General features: G+C 43.3%; 1 protein-coding gene across 1 annotated transcript in view; it reads right to left on the reverse strand.

Annotated features, from left to right (window-relative positions):
• CALCR (calcitonin receptor) overlaps positions 1-25,966 on the reverse strand; it is a 77,150-nt gene that overhangs the window by 11,651 nt on the left and 39,533 nt on the right. Inside the window, exons 7-10 of the mRNA XM_037382458.1 lie at positions 14,541-14,694; positions 8,877-8,937; positions 8,705-8,771; positions 5,921-6,139 (exon numbers count right to left, since the gene is read on the reverse strand). Of these exons, the coding sequence (XP_037238355.1) occupies positions 5,921-6,139; positions 8,705-8,771; positions 8,877-8,937; positions 14,541-14,694 (501 nt within the window). The remainder of the gene's footprint in view (positions 1-5,920; positions 6,140-8,704; positions 8,772-8,876; positions 8,938-14,540; positions 14,695-25,966) is intronic.

Raw genomic sequence — 25,966 nt, forward strand, 5'->3', positions numbered from 1 at the left:
ACCTTACGGATTGCCCAGAGTCAGCAGCTCTCAGATCTCAGTACCCGATTGATGCTGTACAGAGTCTCTCCCTGTGTCCAAGTGCCTATATTGGTCCAAGGACGTTCTTTGCTTGACAGGTATTTAATATGTATTTCACTCTCCTAGAAGATGTGAGTCTCTTGAAGATAAGTTTTGGTAATTTGCTCAAGTTAAAAAAGAAAAAAACAAAAAATACCTATGCAGATACTGCAAATTTACATGGGTTTCTGATACCTCATTTTTTTTATCTTCAGGTTTATGTCTCCATACAACCAGGAAAGCATATCTAGATATGCTTATTCCTCTTATTCCTAGCATGTCCATGGCCTTCGTTTCTGTCCTAATTACACACTGTGTTGCTGTTTAGGCTTTAGTGGGATGATATATTTATTATGGATGATAGAAGATGATGGCACACGTAATTGTACAGATAGCCATAATACAGAAAATCAGTTTGTGATTCTTTGCATGGGCTTTGGGCCATGTCCATTCACTTCTCACTTCTGGATCCGAATGGACAGCCAAAAAAAAAACCCAAAAAAAGCAGCACGGCTAAGGTTCTTCATAGAAGTACTTCCCATTCCTACCTCTCTCATTTCAGCTAAGATAAAGAGCTTTGAGAAAAACAATACTGTGCTCCTCATCATCTTAATCCACAGCACATTCATACAGCATCTCTGAGGTAAATGACTGCATTATGAAGTATTCATTTCTGTTAGGTTAACAAAAAATAAGCAAAACAAAGAATGTGTCTGTGCTGTTTCTGCTGCTACTGGGGTGGGGAGATTTGTCACGAGAGGGCTGAAGACAGCAGACCACCTGCTGCAAAATGATGGAGGCATCCTATCAGACAAAGCTCACACTTTGCTGCTTCTCCTGCTCTCTGCTGGATGTTTCATTACTGTCATTTTGTACATGAATTTTTCATATAAAAATGGCACTTTACAATATCCAGCTTTCAAAAAAACATTTCCCCCAACTTTCATTGGCTCAAAATACTAGAAAGTTTTGAAATTACTAATAATGCAAAGAAAAAAAAACAACCAGGAAATAAAAATCCACTTATGTTGTCAAAAGCAGTCCTATGACCTTAACTTTGCACAGAAGGACAAAATATTCCTGTCTGGTTTGGCATCATTTGTGATCACAGAGGATATTTATTTCCCTTTAAATAGAGAAACAGATGGAATGAATACCACCTTAAATACATTGAAATATCTCACTGTTTTTAAAAGGCCACTTTTGAATGGGCTAATTTTGTTCTGTGTAAAGCTGCGAAGATTTGAATTTAAAACTTGGAGGCAGGGTAGATATGTATGTGGCTCAAACCCATGCCTAAAGATACAAAATACCCTTTACACAAATGAGGCCCCTATGAGCTACATCCTCCTCCCTGGCAGGGTGGGGGTTGCTGTCCAGAGGATGCTGCTTGGAAGCTGCTGTGTGATACATAAGTAATCTCACTTGTGGAGAAAGAAACCTTTAATTATTCTACATTTAATAGAAAAAAAAAACTTTTTATGTGCCAATAGAAACCAAGGCCCTTGTGCTGAATAGCATTTGAATTTCTCATTAGAGGCGGACTTGCACGTTTGGGGCCACAGTATGCAAGGTATTGAGGAGAAGAGTATCTTCAAGTGCTTGTATATGGCTTCATATGTGTATGATTCAGGGGCTGTTTCTCCATTGTGCCAAGCAGAGCTCCATGGCTGTCGCCTAGTGACAGTGCCATGTTAGGCAACATGACAACCTCTACAAAGCCAGCTACAAGATGCTGGAGAGACAATTCGGTGAGAGGGGACAGTTGGTGTAGGAGCTTGCAAGCAGGAGTGTGTTTATCTCTGGTTTTGTTTGAGAGCACAGGGTTACTGCATATTTCTACACCTCCTTTTTTCTTGTGAGGTCTCTACTATGGACCAACAACTGAGATCAGAAGCTGGGATAACGGCTGCTGGTAGCAGACCGTCTGACAGGATCCTGCTCAGCACCCTGATCTCTTTGCAGCTTGGGATCCCTCAAACGATGCTGAGTGGTTCCCAGGGTGGGGGAAGTGGCAGCAGAAGCCTTAGGGCCAGTGGAGGTGCAGATGGCCCCACCAGCATGTGAGGCACAAGTCACATCTCTCCTGTCCTCTCTCAGTATGGAGACCTGCAGGACACAGGTCTGTTGCTGCTCCACCCCTTCGCAGGAGGCACTCTCTTTGCCCAGGTATACCATTTCATCTTCACTGGGCAGCATGATGGGACTTTTTAGGCTTTTAAGTGACAGAGGTGGTTTCATGACAGAGGTCTGCAAGGAGCCAGCGCATTCTGTACCATAATGCTTTACACCCTGAGGAAGTCTGCATCTTTCCTGTGCTTTCAGCATTATCTAACAGGCTTTTGAAAGTCAGGTCCTCTAGGAAAAGTCTGCAACTCATTGACTCCTGGAGTGCAAATGTTTGCTTTGTGGTGCCTACTTTAGGAGCTCTGCTTAATAAGCTATTGCATGTTCAGCAACGCACCTACAGCATCCCACTCCGTGCAGAAGTTATTCCACTTAAGGTGTGCTGGTTTTGGCTGGGACAGTTAATTTTCTCCATAGTAGCTAGTATGGGGACATGTTTTGGATTTGTGCTGGAAACCGGGTTGATAATTCAGGGATGTTTCAGTCCCTGCTGAGCAGCGCTCACACAGAGCTGGGGGCTTCTCTGCTCCTCACCCCACCCCACCAGCGGGTGGGCTGGGGGGGCACAGGGGCTGGCAGGGGACACGGCCGGGACAGGTGACCCCAGCTGAGCAAAGGGATATCCCATACCGTATGGCGTCTGCTCGGCATGTGAAGCTGGGGGAAGAAGAAGGAAGGGCGGGATGTTCGGAGTGGTGGTGTCTGTCTCCCCAGGTCCCCACTACACGTGATGGAGCCCGGCTTTCCTGGGGATGGCTGAACCCCTGCCTGCCCACGGGAAGTGGAGAATTAATTCCTTGCTTTGCTTTGCTTGTGCAGCTTTTGGTTTACCTATTAAACTGTCCTCAACTCAACCCACAAATTTTCTCACTCTTACTCTTCTAGTGGAGGGGAATGAGTGAGCAGCTGTGTTGGGCTTAGCTGCCAGCTGGGGTTAAGCCACAACATAAGAGTAGAAATATCTTTCTTTTCCCTGGTGCAATCTTCATTTCAGCAAAGTCTGGAGACTGAAAAGCTGATATTGGTGATGATGAGGGGAGATAGTAATCTCGACTTTTATAGGATCCATGGGAGGCTGGGTGGCTGGGCTAGAAAAGTACAATCATTCATATCTGCAGCACAAAAACAGTCTTCAAATTTTTTTGTCATTTACACATCTACTTTACAGATCTGTTACGAAGAATCTGGCCTGTGTAGTGAAACAGACACAAGCTGATACAGGGGAAGCAGGCATGCAGTGCTTTTGAATTGTTCATATAGTTGTATTTGAAAAAACACTTCTGCTTAAAATGGTGAGCATTGATGGCAGTATTACAAAAAGTGCAGGACAATTCAAAACCAGACTGGCTTCTGTTATTCAAAAATGATTTCAGCAGAGGAAACCTAGCACACAACATCTTGATGTGTTGTTTTTCAACAGGGAAAACTGAAATAAATACAATTACACAGCTTCTTGTGGGAACAAAATCTTTCTCATTCATCATCTTCAGTCCTCTGATTTTTACAATAGACTGCAGTGCTTGTTTGCACCATTTCTGTGTACGTGGATGATGTAACTAATATAGCAAATCATTGCGCTCACTTAGAGCAGTGCTGTGCTGTTGAAAAACTGTCTCTCTGTTCTAGAAAAGGCATAAAAAATAATAATTTAACCAGTGCAGAAATGGAGAATGTACTGTATTTTCCATCAAAAAAAATCATAATTGCTCCCATACTGCCTGCTTGTATATGCCTGACATGCCACAGGATGCAAAAACTAACAGACTGCTGCTAGTTTACGGAGAGCAGGCTGCGCTGCGGTTTATGGGAGCGCAATAGCCAGCAGGGAAGCACAGGCATTACACAAGCTAATACACTATCTGCTAACTCCATAATCAGTCCTAGAAGAAAACAAGCACCAGAGGAGCGATTATATACAGTTGGCAATCTTAAATATGCATACAAGAAATGTTTTAAAAAGGATTAAGAAAGCTTATTTCAGAATACAATTAAAAATCCACTCTAGGTACAGGAGGGAGCATCACATTCAGCTGAAGTTAGAGTACAACTGCATAGCGCTCTTGAAAGGCCAAATTTTACATGCTGGTGTGAAGCACACTGAGATTATATTGCAAAGGTGTCAAGAGCTCTTCTGTGAGGACTGCATTGCTGCCCTGGCTCAGGGACGGCCCTGGGTGGGCTGTCACCCCCCAGTATGCCCGGTGGCCTCTCTGGGCACAGCAGCAGCAGGGCACAGGAAACCCTCACAATGTGTCCCCACCTGCATCCCCAGCACCATCTCCACTGTTGAAATGGAATAAAATGTATTGGCAGGCAGTGATCGGGGTCACCGAGCCACGCAGAGACACCCATTCCCAGTGCCTGGGACATGGGCAGAAGGAACCCATCAGAGATGAAACTCTCCCTCCATGGATCCCTCCCTCATCTAATCTCATCCATCAGTACAACAGTTTCACGAGAGTTTGGTTTTGTTTCTGGTTCCATTTTGACTTTGCTTTGGTGACTTTCTATTGCATAATGGCCATAATTAGGATTGTTAATTAATATAACATTATTTTTTTAATTCTCCTACAACCTCACAGGATTTGAAAGATGTTTTAGGAGTAAAATGATTATTGTAACACACTATCTTATCCTAACTTGCTAAAACTGTAAGCAACTTGTCACCAGAAAGCTTATTTGGAGATACTCCTTCATCACTCTTAAGAGCAATGAAGTGACAATACAGGTAACAATAGAAGAAACAGACTCTCATTCATTTTAAGCAGAACTGTACTATAAGATTGCACACACTGCAAAAACAGACCTATAACTTCAGTCATTCTATGTATGCAGCAGCATGCTCACCCACAGTTTTGAAGGGATAAGGACAATAAACAGAAAATGTAAACTAAGGTGACAGGACACATAGATTTTGGTAGCATGATTTATCACTCCATTTAAGGAAAAAGCACCATTGATTTTTTTTTAAAAGCTTTTTTCTTACTACAACATTAAATAATTCTGCATTTAGCCTCTGTATGAAAGGAAACAAGAAGTGGGTTACTGTACTCATCCATGTTGACCACTATTCACAAATGCATTAGAAATCCGCCTTTCCTAGTCAATACAGGGCTGGCTATATTACAGTCATTAAACCAGATAACAAAGCATTTAAAGTCACTTAGGTTTGTTTTGTTTTTAAAAGAAAAGAAACCAGACTTACTGAATGATGCTGTATTTTCAAAGCATTTATGAAATCAAAATGTCAGTCACATATTTTTATTTCAACTGCCTAATAATGGAATTTTAACTCCTAAGTGAAGCTTCATTGTCGCAGTCTTTTCCTCTGTGTGTTGGCATTCCCTCTGTGTAACAGTTTGCATACACACCTAATTTTAATGTTAAACTCACAGCACCAGTTTTCAGGCAATTTGAACACTTCAACAGAAATCGTGTTGGAACTTGAAAGCCCTCTGTGATCTCAGTTTTCTCTCCCTAGTTTAGAAATGGTGCCAACTGATCATTTTTTGCTACACTTTTCATTGTTTCCCCTATCTTGTGGTTGTTCTTTATGCAGTGGTGCTACTTGTGCAAAAGCAGATAATCCAATAACATGAAAATGGTTGTAAAAGAACTGCAAAACCATGGTCATTCTCAGTTTTGGGTCAAAACAACTGGCAACAGCATTTTCGGCTAAATTAACTTAACAGCAACACCTCACCTAAGCTGAAGTTGCTATTATGTAACGTACCTGGTAATGCATTAATATATGCATGATGTAATCATATATTTCTCCAGCAAGTCGGTTTTCTGGTCTCCAGGGAATAATAACAAACTGAATTCCTAGTAAGGGCACCAGGATTAAAGTGGCTCTGACAGCTTTCATGTACATGTTGGACTCAGCACGGTGGGTATCTCTCAGCTTTGTCACCAAAACTCGGACAATGTTAAGCAAAAAGAAAAAATTGACCTGCAAAATCAAAGCCATTGTAGGAGAAAGCATTCACATTAAAAAAACATTCAAAATAAAAATACAATAAAAATGCACATAAATGGCAGTAAAATGTAACTTTCTAGCTTTATTGTGGCTCATAACAGGCAGTTCCTTGGGAATCAGGCCTTGGAAAGTACCTTGAATGCCTTCAGAAAAGAGATATTAAGCTGCTCTACACACTTCCCTTGGGGAGCCTGCATGGATGTTTCAGGCAGGCAGGCAGGATCAGTTCTAGGAAGCACTGGCTGTTTTGACACTGATGTGGGCAAATTCAGGATTTCCAGGGAACAATTAATCTCATTTTTATGTTTAAAGCTTAAATGGGATGGATGAATTGTCCCCTAGGAGTAACCATGTCTCTCTTCTGAATCTGAAGATCACCCGGGTATCTTGCTTCAGTCCACACTGAAGATGTCTGCAGCCCGGTGAGACAAACCCCAGTGTGTCCCTGGGCACACGGGACCTTTGGGGGCACACAATTTCTCTGGGAATGTGGTCCAGCTTACACAGGCCAATCCATCAGGCTGGTGTATAAGCAGGGGAACCAAGGCTGCCCTTGAGATAAACCTAGGCTGCCCCTTGCTTCCACCAGACTGCACGGACCCCGTGGCACATTTTTACCCACAGGTAAAAGGTAACACTTGCTGGCTTAGGGCTAAAATACCAGACACTTCAGAGAGTTTTGCCCCTGGCCCTTACAGTCAGCAATATGCAGTATTTCAGCATCTCATCTCCTCAGTCATTTCTGAAAATCTGAGTCCAGCTGTGGGTGCTCAGCATACAGAACCTGCTCGTGACCCTGGCTCCACAGAGAGCTCCTTGCGGGATGTGCTGAGAGCCTGTGAAGGCACAGGGAAGGCAGACCCAGGTTGACAACGAGCCCAGTGAGGACCTTGGGGACATCCTAGGCACCACAGACATTCTCTCTCCAGTGTACCCTATCACTCTTTTCCACATTGTTATAGTAATATCAGGCACCTAAGCTTCAGAAATTTAATGGACTTTTTTTTTCAGATGATTTTTTTTAAATAAGTATGTAGGCTACATAACTCACGTAGATATTTTCGTAGTCCAAATTCCTTAGATATATGAGAAATTTCAGTTGAAACTTTCAGAACAATAAAATGTGAATCAGTAAGCTTTGATATAGCATTTCATCACTTCTTAACTACTGAAAGACCTTTCAACTGTTTTACATTTGTGTTCTACTGGAAAAAAAGGAATAAATGACTCCTGAGGTACCATTCAGTGTAAAATCTAAACCTTATTCTCCACCTTGCTCTGACTTCACTCACTCTGCTTAACAGTCACTTTTAGAATTTCTGGAAGTAACTGTGAAAAGTGGAAAGACAACTTTATGAAGGTAAAAATCCTCAGCTTTCCCGAGTCATCTGTCACTATAGGATTTTTGTAGCAAATCATGCAGGATCTTCTGTAGACGTTGCCATCTTCATAAGAAAAATAAGACTGTGAATGGCATAAGCACAAGACATATTATAATGCCTTATTTTGAAAAGTGTTAAAGATTGGCCTTTTTCCATAAAAAACAGTCACTGCTTTATTTCTTTGTAACTAAGATGAGACTTGGAGCATGGTGATAAAAATAAAGGTTGAATGGCCTCTCCCAGAAGTGAGGTAGCATTACAACAGCAGAAGCAATCAAGATTGAACCAGTAAACCTATAACAGATGTGCTTCTAAACAGCATACTATATGGCAGGGAGGAATGGACTTCCTCACATTGCTGATGTGCAAGACTCTTCTCAGGAAAGGGTAGAATGATTTTCAGGTTTTCCAGCCATTAGATGGAAAGTTGTTTCTTTATTCAAAGATGTTCCCAGTATTCACCACCTTACTGTTTGATCTCCGAGGTAGTTACTGCAGGTACGTCCATGCAGATGTCTGCAAGCAAGAGGCAGCTCAAAAGCTGCAAGTGCAGCTTGGGTGACACATTGAGGTGAGCTTGGGTCTAATAAAACCCCTTCTGTACCTTTCAGGAAGGTCAGCATTACTGTGCAAAAGAGCACCACTGGCATACAAGATGCTCTATGTATATATATTGCTGAGCTGCACTTCAGATCTTGCCCTCCTACTCAGACTGCCCAGCTCGGTCCCTTCCTGGGACTAGTTTAGCTCCCTACCTTGGGACCACATCAGTTCAATGACCAGTAAAACTCATGCTGAGCGACCAGGCTGCACTCAGCTCACACCAGCTAAGGCATAGCTAAATGCCTCATTGATGTCACATAAATGTAGTAAATTGGTCACAAATAAGTTACACTGGGAGAGAATGACCTCCCTGATTTTCAAAAACAGTTAGTGATTCTCTACCTCAAAATCTGATTCTTTACTGGGAGGTCCCTTTACAGGACTTGTTTTTGAGAACTGTTGAGAACCTGTCCCTGTAACTCTGAGTAGAGAAAACCTCTAGTTACTTCTGAGTTTTGACCAAAATATTAAAGTACAGAAACTTCTATTCTGTACAGGTTAAGAGCATTCGTAAACTAATTATTAAACTGTTGACAGCAAATAATATTCTTACCAATAAAGCTGCCATTACAGGTCCGTGAACAATATAGAGCAAGTGTGTGTCAACACTCATCCAGCAGCTGGAGGGGAAATATACCATTAAAATTTATTATTAACTCAAAATGTGTTACACAGTTAAATAGAACACAGAACTTTGTTCCTTTAAAAACAGACATGTTACTCACTTGTCATTGAAGTATCTGGCTCTTGCAACAGCATGAATAGATGCTGGCACTAAAGGGAACCCTGAAATGATTAAAGTTATAGATCAGTCTTGGTATTTTTTTGTTTTGAATTTCATGTGTCAAACACACTAGGAAGTTTCTTGTCCACAACACATGTATGCAAAATCACAGCTTTCAGGGAAGAACCGCAATCCCATCACACTCAGGGCCCTAGCATAACCTTGATGGTGAGATGCAACAAGGGAATAATGTTCAAAGCAGGTCAAAAGAAGCCGCAAAGCCCAGCTGCTGCCCCCCCGCCGTGCTGCTGCAGGGTGTGCAGGGAAGGGTGTGAGCACACAGTGTGGGAAAGGTGCCAGGATCATTCAGTTCTCAGCAGAGTATTCCCTCGGGACACTTGTGAAAACCATGTAAATCACTGTTAGGCAAGAGAGACACATTAACTCACACGACAGATACAAAGCAATAAACAACAGAGCAAGGAGCTGCTCTTTTGGAGCCTATGGCAAGAGAAAATGTTTGGAGTCAGGAGGTCTTCTGGAGGATGGGGATTTGTGATATTTTCTGAAGGTTCTCAGCCTCTGTGCTGCCAAGCCCATCCCATCTCAGCTGGGAGTGAAGCTGTGGATACCATAAATCCACATCTCCTGACTTACCTGTGCAGCCTCAGGGGAGGCCACTGCTCTGACGGGGAACTGACAGGAGCAAATTTGCACTGGGCCAAAGGCTTGGTAACATGCCATGTTTAACAAACTGCAAGCCTCAAATTCTTATTTCCAGTCTGATATTAAGAGTGACAATCTGGTTCATTCCTGTCCATCTTCCTTCAGCTTGCTTGTATGTTGTGTCCCTCTCCAACAGGCTAGAAACCTGGAACTGGGCAGTCTGCGCTGTACTGACCCCAGTTTGCACAACCTTGCACATGCAGACAGAGGCCGGTGCGGAGATGACCTACTGCTTCATCTGGTCTGTGCAGAGAGCTCTGTGGACACCTTTGGTGTTACTGCTGTGTCTTCCCTATAAACCATGGTCGTTTCTTCTGAGCTTTGGATATTTTATAATTATAAATCAAAATGTGTGAAAACGTCCTGCTGATACCATGATTAGTCACAGCGGGAAGAACATGGTTCCTCGTTTCTTTGGGTGTTAGTATTTTCATAAACCGTTTTAGACAGAGACTCCCCAGCCAAATTCTGGGGAAATCTCACCCCAGAGCACAGGCCAGCCAATGCTGGAGTGAGAATAAGGTCAAAAAAGTATCTAAATAGGACACTGATGTCTCCAGGTATCTTTAAGCAACAGCTACTTTACTGCCAAAAAAAGTTCTTGCTGCAGTTTACCTTGGGAGGACAACATGGCTGTGGGAGAACAAAATGGATTGCCCTCTCCTTTATGTATCGTTAGAAAATCATTACTTGGCCTCTGGCTTCAGTATGCCTTTTTTTGGGTGATGATGCATGATAAAACAACAAAAAGCTCAGAACTGAAAGAAAGGAGCTTCTAACCTCAGGGTGAGCTTATGGGATTGACAGCATGAGAAAATCCTTTTGATTTGGAAATGGAGCAAGCCCGGGCCAGTTTTGTTGACAGACAGATTGAAGTGCAATTTTTAAGGGGCCTTTCTGTAATAGCAAAAATTATTCATCTGAAGGCTCTGGCCTGGAATAGTGCAAGTACAGGACTCCACGTGACGCCAAAGGTCCTTTTTTCTTCTGCTAAACACATTAGCCTAGAATACCTGGCTCAACAAATTCACAAGCAAATCTTAAGAACACGATGGAAAGTTACAGGGTAAGAAGCTCATGACTGTCTATGGCTCAAATTCCCATCTGCAGGGTGGATGGGCTCTTCTAGGGCTAGATGTTGCTCTTCTCTTGTAAAGGGCCAAAAGGCAGAGAGTTAATGAGAAGTGGAGCATCAAAGTCAGTTGGGTCCTGGTGGCACAACATGTATCGCTCCAGGGGTCTGACAGCACGTGGTGAGCAGTGAGTAACCTAGAAAAGGCTTTACCCCAGCCATCCCAGGAAAAGATATGACGTATCCCTTTAGGTCATGCCAGGTCCTTCATGGCACAAACTGACAATTAATTGTATTTCCAGCTGAATTTGGAAGGCACCTTGTTTTAGCACTGTCCAAATAAATCATTCCCTTTTCACTTCTACGTGGATGAAGCTGCCTGAAGCAGCCCGCAGAGTGGACTGGCACTATGATGGGCACATTTGTTGCTGTTTTCTTGCCCTGCATAAGGGTGATTTCCTGACCCAGTGAAACAGTAAATGAGAAATGACATCCCCAGAGAAGGGGTTTCCTGAAGGCATCAACCTTGAAACACACCTGTCCATGAGAGATTCCATCCGATCACCTTAAACCTTTCATAAAGTGTTTTATATTTGCTCAGATTTTTATTTTTCTTATAAAGCTATTTTACAAATGTCATTAGTGGTTCTTCCAAATAAAATAATCTAGGTGTCCTCACATAGGGATTAGTTATAACAATGAATAATGAGTCACTTCACCTTGCATTGTACATTTACCTTGATCTTTTGAATTGTAATTCAGAGCACAGCCTGCTCTGCTTGCTCTGCATTGCCCTTTGGAGAAGTGTATCTCCATTGATTAACATAGCTGCATGTTTAATGTAACTACTGCTTCTGGAATCAGTGAAATTAGACTGATTTATGCAAACTTAAGGGCTGGCCAGATAGTCCTGATTAGATAATTTTGCTATTAATGATTACTACCTTAGTTAGGAGGTGCTAATGACTATTACTTGTTTTGTAGAAGTATTCATCTAGTTTCATTAAAAAAGGCTGCAGGCTTCATAGTGAAGAGTTGAGTCCATTTTTTATTAACCTTTTCCTTCTCAAGATATTATCATCCTATTACCACAGCCACCACCCTATTTATTTTTCAGGCAATGCTGCAGATACTGATGAGTATCTTATCAGATAACTTCACTGAATTACTCACCATGATGCTAGTGCCTTTCTCAGCAACAGTACAGCTAGCTCACAAGCTTTCACTGCAGGCTACCTGTCTCAGTTGCATTAAATTGCACTGCCTAAATTGAATGTCACCTGAAAAAAATACGTTTCTGACCATTGTCCTCTTGTATGATTGGATATGGAATGACACTATTTTGGGAGGGCTTATGCTGCAAGACATGAAAAGGGAACAAGTTCTATCTGGAAGGAAATGTTTAAAATGACTCTTTATATAGGGCTGCCATTTCAAAAGCACAGCCCTATCAGACTTTGTATATTCAAATATTCTGAACAATGAAAACTGTGATAGCACAGTTGCTTGCTCCATGAGGGCTCAGTGATTTAGACTGACAAAGTCCAGAAACCTTGGCTCAGTTTTGGGTTCTTCAGGGAAGTTTTCTTCATTTAAGAGCTAATGGTGTTCCACATAGTTTTAATTCTAAGAGCATAACAGGTCACTCTCTTCTCAGAAAAGATATGATTCTCATAAGAAAAAAAGAGTGATTATATTATCATTAAAAAAAAAAAAAAAAGGGAGAAAAGGAGTTCTTACGCGTGGAAACTTCTCTGGCCCTGTAATCCATATAAACTAGAAAATCATGATAATTTTCTAGGTATCTAATGTAGGTATCCAGGCAGCACTAAGCCTTATACCGTGAGAAGAAAGTTAGTTACCAGTCTTTTAAATGAAAATACAAACAGTGGAAGAACAACTTTCCACTTTGCTATTACTGCCTATGTAGGACCTGATATTGAATGCCTAACTAGTGGTTGAAGTCAGAGTTTTAAAGTTCTTCAGAACACTCAGAACTGGGTCATTTTTCTGTGATCTAATTAATTCCTAATTTTTCTCTGTTTAATCAGTAGGGCTGTTTCTTATCTTCCTGCTGTAAATGAAATAATGTTAAACAAGTATAACATCTCCAAAGAGAGGCAAAATATAGAGTTGTCCTGGTTTTGGCTGGGACAGTTAATTTCCTTCTTAGCAGCTGGTGCAGTGCTGTGTTTTGGATTTGGTGTGAGAACAATGTTGACAGCACACTGATGGGTTTGGTTGTTGCTGGGTGATGTTCATACCAAGTCAAGGACTTTTCAGTTTCTCAGGCCCTACCAGCAAGTGGGCTGGAGGGGCACAAGGAATTGGGAGGGGACACAGCCGGGACAGCTGACATGAACTATCCAAAGGGATATTCCATATCATAGAACGTCATGCTGAGTATATATAAACTGGGGGAGAAAGAAGAAAGGGGGGACATTCAGCATTATGGCATTTTCTTCCCAAGTCACCATTATGCGTGATGGAGCCCGGCCTTCCTGGAAATGGCTGAACCCCTGCCTGCCCATGGGGAGCTGTTAATGAATTCCTTGTTTTGCTTTGATAGCATGCATGGCTTTTGCTTTACCTATTAAACTGTCTTTATCTCAGCCCACGAGTTTTCTCACTTTTACTCTTCTGATCCTCTCCCCCACCCCACCGTGGGGGGAGCGAGCAAGCAGCTGTGCGGTGCTTGGCTGCTGGCGGGGGTTAAACCGCGACAAGCATAAATTCTGCCTGCTTCAGACTGGGATTGCAAGAGATGAATACAAGCGACCATCCCTAAGTGCAGTGGGACAATGGATAAAGGTCCACCATTTACTGCACAGCTGCACCAGTGGTTTCAAGATATGGGGACTGGCTTGTAAGAAACTGGAATAAGGCCAGAGATTCATGGTTCCCAAACTGGGAAAAAGCTCTTGATAATGATTTTCTATCAACACTGATGTGGACTGGATATACAATAGTGATTGAAATATGAAAGAGACTGCACTCCATTGTAATATAATGGCTGTATTTATATGGCCTTTTATTGGAACAGATAGTCCAAAGGATAAATATATGTTATTGCTACTAATTAAAAGGCAAGGGATCCCTTAATGAAAACAGAAGAGATATGCTTATTTGGAGATGAAGGACTGACCTAGGCATGGTTCCTTGAGCAATATGCATGCAACTACATGCAGTTTGCATTCACAGTGTATGGGTTTGTAACATCTCTTATGGTATATAATTGAGATTTGCTTATTGACACCTGACATTTTCAGAGAAATATATTTCTCTGAAATGCTCTAGAGATCACTGTTGGACAAAATGAGCCCTGGCAGCAGAGTCATTACCTACTCCTGTGTAGGTAAAATTGCATCTTTAAAACAATGTCTGCCAGAATATATCTGATACTGGATTCACTTCCAGAGAAATTCTGGTTTCTCTTTCTGTATGCTGTGTTTTTTCACTTTGGGAAACATAGATACTGATCTTCCCTCTTCTCCATTCCAAAAAAAATATACTTTTAAAAGTACTGTTACAGATTAATATTTTTTATATAAAGTGACAAAAATAGACCACTTTTGTTGAGAAAAGAGATGTGTTTGGATAGAAATCTGTTTTTCTCCCAAAGTTTTGCTTAACAAAACATAAGCATTTCTTCCAACAAATCCCAAGATGCAACAAATAATGGATACTGACTCCTGCTGATTTTTGTAAGTCTCTAGGCCCACCCAAACAAATGCATTCGAATGTAGGACACAAGAACTCAATCTTAAGCTATGATCAGCAGTATAAATATAATAAATCAGATATATAAGCGCTAGCAGAATTTAAACATCTAAAAGAACTGACCACCTTGCTACAAATTATACATACCCCAGCCCAAGAGGTAATACCAGTGCAAACGCTGCTCTTCAGCAAACACTGCCACCACAATCAATGTGTGAAGATAAATGCCTTCGCAGAGCATCCAGAAGTAGTTGCAGCCCAACATGTACTGATGGAAGAACTGCAGCACTTTGCAGCTTACCTGTTAGACAAACGAGATAATGTCACACACCTGACCAGCATTTTGCATTTAAGCAGGCAAAGACAAATATTACTGATAGGCTGTAAGCAGCAGTGCGGAACAAAAATCCCCAGCTCTTCCTGGGTTTGTTCAGTACCTATCAGTGACAGGGATTTAAAACTCTTAGAAATGAGATGAATGGAATAAATGGCCCTCCCACAATAGAAAAAAAGAATGATAATAGTACTCCAAAAAGTACCACTTAACAAAAAAAATCCTCAAAAGTTGGTACTCTGATGTTTTTTAAACAAGCAACTTGTTCTAGAAGCACAAGAAAGGCTTTGAAGATAACAGCAACTGAGAGCTCTGGTTTGTGTGTTTTCTTTTACTTTTCATCAAACTTTTCTAAGGTTTGTTCAGTTCTCACATCTGAGCCAGAGTCACTTACTCTTTAAACTGCACCCAGCTCTGAACTCAGGAAGAGCAAGTGCTGTTGGCAGTGGAGATTTTTTTTGGTAGGGTACCAGGGACATTAGCTTCACCTCTTTGCAAGAAGACAGCTTTACGTTGTTTTGTCCAAATGACAAAGCAACACATGGAGCTAAACAGAGCCAGTGAAGCTGGGAAGTGGTTCCTGCCTGAGGTTCAGATAAGGTTGCAGACATAGACCTTGACAAGAGACTGTGGCTTCAAGATGCTGGGAAGCGGGCAGATAGTGGAGTGAAGCATGTTGTGTCCACTTCTGGAGAGCCAGCTGGTGTGGGACAATGCTGTTCCTCTTCTGAGAGGATCTCATGTCCATCCGTCTCCTCAGAGAGGGCAATGAAGTCTTCCATGTGGGCTTCCATGCCACCAGCACACAGGAGGGCCAGGAGGAGTGGGAAAGTGTTGCTGTGCTGGCAGAGACCCACTGCTCCTGGGGGAGCACCACATGCTACTTGGAAATCTGAGGTCACAGCAGTGATGGCAAAATGACAGTCATCATCTGTGGCCGCAGGAAAATATTCCTTCCCCATAACTTCTGCGGATGTTTTCCAAACTGATGACCTGGGCTGTAAGAGATGTCTTCAGGATTTACTTGTCTCTTTGAAGAGACATTTTGGCAGTTCAGCAGGTAGAGGACTGCATGTTCTGCACCTGTCTGGACTGCCCCTCTAGAGCAGAAAAGCTGGTTAGCCATCCAGTGCACCACCTTCTGTTGCTGAAAAGCATTCCCAAAGCAATTGCCTGAACGCGTGCATTTAGTTCTGTTTCAATATTTGCAGTGCATCTTGCTACTTGTGAAAATATAGGATTATTGATAGGTTAGGATATAGGATTCTGACAGGATTGACTTGAAGGACTGATTTTTATTTTTGGTGATTCATTTTTTCTGCTCATAACACAAAGCAAAGCAGACAGTCACATCTTTGTTGACACCACACATCAACAGGTTTTACAAAGTATGCCCACAAAGGGTTGTACAGTGGTTTGAAAAGGTTAAAAAAACCAAAAGAAAAAAAAAGAAAAAGGAAGAAGTTTTTGCTACTTTTTCTGTTGATGAATGTGTTCACTAAGGTTCTTAAATAATCCTTGGACTGCTTTTCACAGGTCTGGGTCAATATGTTTCCTGCCCTGTTCCCTCAAACGTGCCCAACGCCCCCTCCCAGCTGGTGGCTGGCCTTTCTCACTTCTCTCCTTATCAATCAACCACCCCCAAGGGGCTGCCTTGAGTGACAGGTGCTTCCCAAGGGCTGCACACACATTCAGGTGGCACCTTCCCCAGCCTCTAAAAAGTCAGCAAACTTTCTGAGCCATCACAGCAGCTTTCCAGACAGGTTTGATAAAATCCACCACATCCCACGTTTGGTCTGGGCCAGCCCCATGCTCCCCTGCAGGGATCTCCTTGGAGGAGCTGCAGGTCAGGGGTTGACCGGAGAGCTCAAGGCATCATTTTCCCAGTAGCTCTGGCAGGAGTGACTCGGGGTGCTGGCACCTTGTGCACAGGCTGGTTCTGCTCCTGCCAGTGCCAAGGTTGCCCCAGTTTTCCATCCAGGCACTGAGGCTCTGGGAACGGTCTTGTGCTGCGACTGGCAGCTGGAGGGGAGCAGAGCATGGCCAGTGAGTTCTGCAACAAAATCCACAGTACGTTCTCAAGCCTGTCATTTTAACTTAATGCTTTCACCATTTCATATTGCCGAACTAAAAGGGAGACGACTACGGAGTGCCCTTGCTTCTCCCTGGCAGCTGTTTGCAGGGTTCACTGGCTCACTGAGCAGACAGGGTGAACCCTGCTTCAGTTGTTTGAACTAAGTCAGTCTTTGCTGGAACTTTCACCTGTAGCTCAAACAAATGCACACACAGAAAGCACACTGCCTGAGTACTACATACCTAAACTCATTTACTTCATTTCCTCAACATTTCTTCCTCTCCTGTACCCTCCTGTGAACTGTCACTTGTGGCTTTAAAAATGAAATCATATACTTGTCTTCTAGAGTAATGGCCAAACAGACAGCTCACAACTCTTTAGAGGAATCTACTCACTTCCTACGCAGTAAGTTAAAGTAGTAAGAATACCATTGGCAAAACATTAAGGATGGGTGTGGTAAGTACTCAGATCTGTATCACGTTACTTTGAGAATGAATCTGAAAAAGGTAGCATAAAGAGTTTAAGCATAATGCGCTGAGATAGGTAATGATAAATTCAACTAATCAAACTACAGCAAAAATCAACCTTTGCTTTGGATGAGCTAAGAAACGCAGCATGTTTCATCTGTGGCTAAGTGATGCTATGAAAATATTTTCGTACAATCAAAAGAGAGTGGTTTTCTTAGGTCAGAGCAGGTAAAAGAGAAGAACCTGTTCCTGGTGAGAACTGGATTCACGCATGATACAAATAAAACATGACAAATGTAACCAACATCTCAGTGTACATTAGTCTTCGCTGGGAAAACTGCAGAACTAGTAAGTTTTAGGAAGTGTTTATTCTTACAGAAACAAGTAAAACAAAACTGCAAGATGATCCAAAGCAAATCTTCCACCTTTTCCATTCTTGGTAACTGACTAATTGCTAACTTTGAGATAAAAAACCACATCTGGGGGTTCAGTCTTCTGCTGAAATCAAATGTTTTCTTGCATGTTCTTTGAGGCAGAGGCTCTGTCCTTGTTGTGTCTTGTACAATATGCAGCACGGTCCAACCCAGGGCTAGACTGCTTCCCGCCTGCTGGAAATACCACACAGCGGAGAGGAAACCGTGTGGGAGGTCCCTGCAGCATGTGGAAGATACCTGCCTGACACAGCCGGCCAGTGAGCCAGCCAGGGGAGATGCCCCACTGGACCTGCTGTTTACAAACAGGGAAGGTTTGGTGGGTGATGTGGAGGTCAGAGGAAATCTTGGGCATAGCGATCATGAGTTGATAGAGTTTCCAATTCTGAGAGAAGCAAGGCAGCAGAATCACTACCTTGGCCTTCCCAAGGGCTGAGTTTGGCCTGTTGGGGGCCTGGTTGACGGAGTCCCTTGGGAGGCAGTCCTGAAGGGCAAGGGGTCCAGGAAGGCTGGGCATTCCTCAAGAAGGAAATCTTAAAGGTGCAGGAGCAGGTTGTCCCCATGTGCCGAAAGGTGAGCCAGTGGGGAAGGTGACTGGCCTGGCTGAACAGAGCTTTGGCTGGAACTCAGGGGGAAAAAATTGTTTACCACTCTTAGAAGAAGGGGCAGGCAACTCTGGAGGACCACAAGGATGTCACAAGGTTATGCAGGGCACAGATTAGAGAGGCGAAAGCCCAGATGGAACATGGGCTGGCTACTGCCATAAAAAGATAACAAAAAAAGTTGTTACAAATTCATTAGAAACAGAAGGAGGGCCAAGGAGAATGTGCCCTTTATTGGACACGGCAGGGGACACTGCCATAAGAGATGAGGAAAAGGCTGAGGTACTTAACGCTTTCTTTGCCTCAGTCTTTAATAAAAAGATGAGCTTCCCTCTGGGTACTCAGCCCCCTGAGCTGGAAGACAGGGACAGGGAGGAGCAGAATGAAGTCCTCACAGTCCAGGAGGAAGAGGTCAGTGACCTGCTGCTCCACTTAGACACACACAGGTCTATGGTGCCGGATGGGATCCACCGGAGGGTACCTAGGGAGCTGACAGAGGAGCTCACCAAGCCACTCTCCATAATTCATCAACAGTCCCGGCAAACTGGCGAGGTCCCAGACGCCTGGATGTTAGTCAATGTGATGTCCATCTACCAGAAGGGCTGCAAGGAGAATCTGGGGAACTACAGGCCTGTCAGCCTGACCTCAGTGCTGGGGAAGGTTATGGAACAGATTATCCCAAGTGCCACCACACAGCATATGCAGGGCAACCAGGGGATCAGGCCCAGCCAGCACAGGGTTATAAAAGGCAGGTCCTGCTTGATGAACCTGATCTCCTTCCATGACAAGGTGACCTGCCTAGTGGATGAGGGAAAGGCTGTGGATGTTGTCTACATGGACCTTAGTAAAGCCTTTGATCAATGGGCCGAGGCCAGTTGTATGAGGTTCAGCAAGGAGAAGTGCTGGGTCCTGCACTGGGGTCACAACAGCCCCACACAACACTACGGGCTTGGGGAAAATGGCTGGAAAGCTGCCTGGTGGGAAAGGACGTGGGGGTGCTGGTTGACAGCCGGTTGAACATGAGCCAGCAGTGTGCCCAGGTGGCCAAGAAGGCCAACAGCATCCTGGCTTGTATCTGAAACAGTGTGGCCAGCAGGACTAAGGCAGTTATCATCCCCCTGTACTCAGCACTGGTGAGGCCGCACCTCAAACACTGTGTTCAGCTTTGGGCCCCTCACACCAAGAGGGACATCGAGGTGCTGCAGCGTGTCCAGAGAAGGGCAAAGAAGCTGGTGAAGGGTCTGGAGCACAAGGCTTATGAGGAGCGGCTGAGGGAACTGGGGGTGTTTAGTCTGGAGAGGAGGAGGCTCAGCAGGGATCTTATCACTCTTTACAGCTGCCTGGAAGGAGGCTGTAGGCAGGTGGAGGTTGGTCTCTTCTCCCCAGATAACAAGCAGCAGGACAAAACAAAATGGCCTCAAATTGCACCAGGGGAGGTTTAGCTTGGATATTAGGAAAAATTTCTTCACTGAAAGGATCGTCAAGCATTGGAACAGGCTGCCCAGGGAGGTGGAGGAATCACCATCCCCAGAGGCATTTGAAAAACATGTAGGTGCAGTGCTTGGCAACATGGTTCAGTGATGGACTTGGCAGTCCTGGGTTAATTGTTGGAGCTGATGATCTCAAATGTCTTTTCCAACCTAAATGAGTCTATAATTCAAAGGATTATCCCAGCACCTTCATGCTATGAGAGTAAATTGTCATGAGCACCCAGTCTATGGGTGTGCAGGTGACTGAAGCTAGTGGGTTTTAATTCATGAGTAGACAGGCTGAGAGGAAATAGCTGGTTCTTTCTAGCGCAGCCCAGTAACTGTTGCTCAGGCTGGTGTGCCTGTCTCCTAAACAGAGGAATAAACAAATGCTCCTGTTTTCAAGAGCCTGGAGACAGCATTGCAGTGCACAGCTTGGTGGCTATGTAGCAGGGAAAATGTGATACAATTATCATAGAAGCCCCCAAAGGCAGGTAACCACATAAGAAAGCAGCTCCTGTGTGGCTCTGGGAGGATGGCTAAGAATGAACCCTTTTTCGGCAAAATGCAGCCTGGCAAGAAACTCAATCTGCAAGCAAGGAGGCTGCCTCCTCCTACTTTGTCTCACTGCACTGTTGAACACAAAAGCCGAGCAAAGTTCTTTTAAAGATTTGCAGGAGAGCACCCAAGGAAAAATCTCCTTTATTAATTTTCCTTCCTCATGAAAGCAACTGGCAATGGCCTTAAATTCTGGCTGCTGAGAGGCAAAAGGGGTCAATAGGAATACAGCCAGTCATATTCCTCTCCCTTGCAAATCTTGCTAAGAGTCACGTAACTCTTGTGTACACCTTAGCTTCAAAAAAAAACACTTCAGAAAGATGCTGGAACCATTCAAAGAGAAGAAATAAAATAATTTATTCTCCTTTTACAAGAAGGAGCTAGAACTGGTGTCTATGATGTTTTGCAGGATATACTGGCATATTATTAATACTGTTCATGTTCAAGTCCTGTTGAAGGAGTCCCAAAGGTCCATCTGCCTACGCAGGCCCCTGCAATTGCCCAGTAATGTAATTGGCATGCCAGTCTCCTCTGCTAATCCAGCAATCTCTCATCACATGCAATTGTCATTTCTCTGTTACGGCTTTCCTTGGTTATTGGTTAATAGCTTATGGAAAGAAAGCTGCAGCATTAATTACCATCACTACCCATTAGGGCAAATCAAAGCAAAACACTCAAGACTACATAAAACCCAGAATACCATCTTCACCAATAATAGCAATTTATATATATAACAATAATAATGTGAAATAAGCTGCTAATTGTTTTTGAGCAGGTCTTCCTAGCAATTCAGTCAAAGGACTGACTCAGTTTTGGCATTGGAAAGTTGTACAGATTCCTGCGCGCCCTCATTCCTGTGATGCTCTCCTGGGTGAACCAACTTAGGCTGGCAAGTTAGGAGGTCTGTTTTTCACCAGTCCTTACCAACTCCAGAGAGGCTGACCTATGGAAAGTGAGGGTGGGATAGCCTTTTGGTCTGCAAAACAAAACCCCTCTCAAATGCTCACCATCCATTGAAATGCCCCCAACTGACATTTCAAATAAATTGTTAAAAATAAGCCAACCAAGGTTATCGATTCTAAACCAAGACAGCTATATGGACCATCACGACAGCTGTGCACTTCTTTGTTTAAAAGTAAATAAACCTATTTGACCATATTAGTCTGGTTCCTTTTCACCTTTGTAAACCTCCCCAGTGCACAGCAGTGAGGGACCCTCCTTGAGGAGAGTTTGTACTGCTTGCTACAGAGGCCAGACATGATTTGCTCAAATTCAGTTTGAAGGCAGTGCAATAACAATATATTCTCAGACATACTTAATTGTTGCGACGGAGGGAAGACACAGTCACTCAATATGAGGGATCAGCAGACTTCGTTTATTGTCTCTTACAGTCACCTTTTATGCCTTCTTATAATTAGCTCATACATATTACAAAAGTTAAGCTCATTATTGGTTAGTTGCCTAAATACCAAGCCCGCCCCTAGTTTCTCTTCTGTAGTTATCTGTTCCCACCTGTAACATTCTTTTCCCACCGCGATCTTCCTGTTATTGTGTAACAAGAACAGCCAAAGACAGTGTATTTTGCTTTACTTCAGATAAGCTGAGAGCAATGTGCATTTTTGTTCAGCCAGCTGGACTATGTCTATGTGACCCTTTTCAGCTAGCCAGTTATCCACACTTAACTTAGCATTTTAAAGGAGCAACTTGAAGTTTGGTTACTGCCCTGCCTTACACTTTTTTTTTTTTCTGGCTATTAGAACGCTATTCTATGAAAATATTCTTAAATTCCAAGTATCCACATGTTACAGAAATAAGCAATAAAAAGACTTTCCAAAGCAAGACAGTGCTAAGTATTGTAGCTGTAAATCACTGGCCATCAGAACGTCATACCATTATACAAGACATCTACTGTGAGTCATCCATTAAATTGTGTTCCAGTCAGAAACCTGGCACAGAGGGGCTCAGGCTAAGATTAATGTTTTAATATACTTTTAAACCACTTACAGAACAAAATGTACACAGTTGCTCAGAGGGATCCTAGGTTTTGTGTTACAAGAAAGCAAAATATGAAATTAAACAAGTGGGATATTTTTAACAGCATCTGTGTCCATGCCTACACTATAGCAAAGCTGCCAGCCCAGAATTAGGCATTCTGGACAAGAATTAATATGGCTACTTCTGCACATCCTTCAGCCTTGGCTGTGGTAGTGACTGCTCTCCCTGGGCTACAGCTTTGAACTCCGCAGGGTGCTGTGCTGAGCTCCCATGGGGCTCCTGTGGCACATCCAGCACCACCAGTGCCTGGTGGCCACCAGCTCCTCGCTCGCAAGGTGCGAGGCAGAGCAAAATGCAGCCTCATCATGCCCGATGGGTTTTATTAGCTTGGTTTCTGAGCTGGGGTTGCCAGGAGGAGGCACCTTTTCAGGCAGGCATTGTAAGTATGAGCCCAACTGATCGAGGAGGGCAGAGAGGCCACTCTTGTCTGAAGAGGGGCCCCGAGAAGGAGAGAACAGGGGCAGTCAGGGTAGTCTGAAAAAATAGTACAGGAACTACTGAATCTGCTGTTCATTTGAACTGGAAATGGAGTCAGAGTGCTCACAACGTGTGCTGCCATCTTCTCCCAGTGGTGGGAGGTAATCCTCAAATAAAAAGGGGTAAGAGCTTCAGTTATTCCAGGCACCTCTCCGCCACCATCACACATTCATGCAATGCTCTGGCTGATTTTGCAGCCACACCTGAGCTCTGGGCATGCTGTGGTGCCCTGAGCCAGGCTAGTTTAAGCCTACATGGAGTATACCTAACAGCCAACTGTACTTAAGTTTACACGTGAGGTGTAAGATCTAGACCTGCAAAGCCATTTCCCAGGGACTAGGTACTCGCATAGCTTTAATGAAATGAATACAACTACTCCATGATTCAGTGAAATGCTCCAGGGATTTTATAATGGTACGACTGGGATTTATGAGACTAAATGTAGACACCTAAGCTGTCTCTCCTGCAGTTGAAAGATGACAAGTGAAGAGAGGTGATGGAGATTACAGCAAAAATATCCTCATCCTAAAGGAGATATCTAAAATAAGTCAGATGGATAGCGCCCTGAATGTGATGGTCTTTAGCTATAAGAGCAGCATGGGGCAATTAGCTCAGCTGTATCTACAAAAGGTGTCCAAATGTAAGATGTACCTGACCTTAAATGCCTGTGTGCGTTTCAGCTCTCTGGATGCACTCAGACTCTGTTCCAGTGCCTTTCCTGGGGTGACCTGCTGGCCAGGGGGAGCCCCTAACCCTTTGAAGGATCTTAGGCCAAGGGAACACCAAGGAATTCAGAAAAGTTGGCTGTATGCAACTATAAGCTATTCAGAAGTCAAATGGTGAGGAAAGGATCTTAATCATCCAAATAACTGACCTGTTACTGCAACTAAAGCTGAAAGCCATGCAGGTAAGTAGCTCAAGCCTCTTGCTTTTTTCTGCTTCCTGAAAGTCATTACTGTTTCTCCCATACTCTTACCCCATGTGCTTGGCTGTTATCTGTAAAGACATTTTGATGCCCTTTCATTTATTTCTTTTCTATTTCAGTCTGCTTCTGTTTGATCTTAAATACCTTCCAGAGGAGCAATAATACAGGTCTGCACAGCAGTCACTGAAGGGGAATCAAATAGCATGGATGGAATTCATCTCACTTAACCTGTATGTCTGACTTCATGGTATAGGTGTGTAGACTGAAGTAGTACCTGGAGAGGAATGAGTACTCTGCATTTAATTCACCTGACCTGTTTCATCCACCTGCGAGGTCTCTTGGACTCAGACACAGCTGCTTGCACTGGCAGTGCTGCCATTTAATCAGACAAATCCCAGTGAGGAAAACAGCTGTGGCAGCACAGTATCAGGGAGAATATTGTGTTTAGGAATTGCCCTTCTGTTTTGGAGTGAGTTACGGTACTGTCCTGAGGGGAATTAAATTTGAAAATTCTTTTGAGGTCTTTTGAAAAAAAATCTGCTTTCTGGCTAATTCAGATTCAAATTTCTCACATTTTAGATACTCCCTTTTAAAGGCATATGGTAAGGAAAACTTGGAGAGGAACCACAAGTTTAAATTTAATTATATTGAATTAGTAGTTGCTTCTACAACAGTCAGGTTTCTATACATAACTGATGTATATTCCCAGAGAAATATCAAAACCCAACCTGCTTAAATGCTCTATTCACATTGGAGCCCTTGTGTACAAAGCACAGGAGCAGGAGTTCATTAGAGGATGCCATGTCCATACGGTGTAGCACAGAATCCACCGAAAAGGCAACCGTTAGCATTTTCACTTGTTGATCTGACATTTAAGAAGGAATTGCTACTTGACATTTTTCCATGCCTGTGTTTTTAGGGGTTAATAACATATCATTTGTTTACCTCTCAGGCTCTTAGATGCATACGCAGGAGTCACTGCAATTGATAGAAAACTATGGCTACCCAGGTCCCACCCTATATTTTCAGGTCATCTTCACTTTGTAATTAGAACCCTCTCCCATTTCTTGAGAAAAACCAAAGGGAAAAATGATAAAAAGCCTCAGTAAAGCACAGAGAATTGAATTTGTGTCAGAACTCAGTCAAGCACAACTCCACACCATGAAAGACTAACAGCCTTTCAGGGACCGCTACAGCTCAGTTCTGAGGGTGAAATAAATACCGCTTGAGCAGCAGTTCTGGAGGCATGTCATGAATTTGAGGAAATATGGAAGGGATTAATTCATTTTGCACATACAGCCAGAGTGTGCTTTGCTATGATAACACCTCATATAAAAACCCCAAACAGGAGAATTACAGTCGATGACAGCGAGACCAGGGATGTTGAGCCCTTCTGATTTTGAAAAGAGCTGTCCTGGGAGTGCTCACTTCTCAGTGCCACAACGGCAGAGCTTCAGGGTCCAGGGGTGGTGCAGGTTCACAATGATTAGGCAGAATGACAGGTTAAATCAGACTTTTCACAGAGACATTTAAATCTGCAGTTTAGTCTGTGCGCGCAGTATTCCACCTCCATCCTTGCTGGAGCTAAGAGCACAGGTCTTTCTCACTTGTGCAGAAAATATGCAGTCTAAAAACCTGGGAACAAGCCCTAGGACCTGATGACTTCAGCTTTGGGACAGCAATGCATTTTGCAGTACAAAGTCCTTTCTGGAATCACATTTCTGGAGAAAACAGCACTCCGACTCCTAAATACGAGGCTGTGTGTAGGGATCACACTGCTGAAATACCATCCACAGGATCTGACACAGCCTGGGTCATTTTGACACGAAATACCTTGGGACTGGGCTTACATGAAAGCTGTCATCCCTCCCTTCATGATTCTGCAACAGTTTTGAGAAACCAGAGTCTATACTAATAGATACAGCTTTAAAAGAAGAGCAAGCAACTGAAATGTAGACAGAATAATTCCTGAGGAAAGTAAGATGAGGAAATCTGTCCCAAAATAAACACTTATTTTTAGACTCTTAAACCTTTTTCCCCTCCTGATTGCAACTGTTAACTTGATGGTGCCTTCCCACTGAGAAAGCATCCATAATAACGTTGTTGAGAAAGCTCAGATCTTTCTCAGAGATAGTGACTGACTGACTTCTTTACAGTCCAGATTCAGTTGTTCCATATAAA

This window comes from Falco rusticolus, chromosome 4 (genome assembly GCF_015220075.1).
Source record: "Falco rusticolus isolate bFalRus1 chromosome 4, bFalRus1.pri, whole genome shotgun sequence".
Lineage (NCBI taxonomy): Eukaryota > Metazoa > Chordata > Aves > Falconiformes > Falconidae > Falco > Falco rusticolus.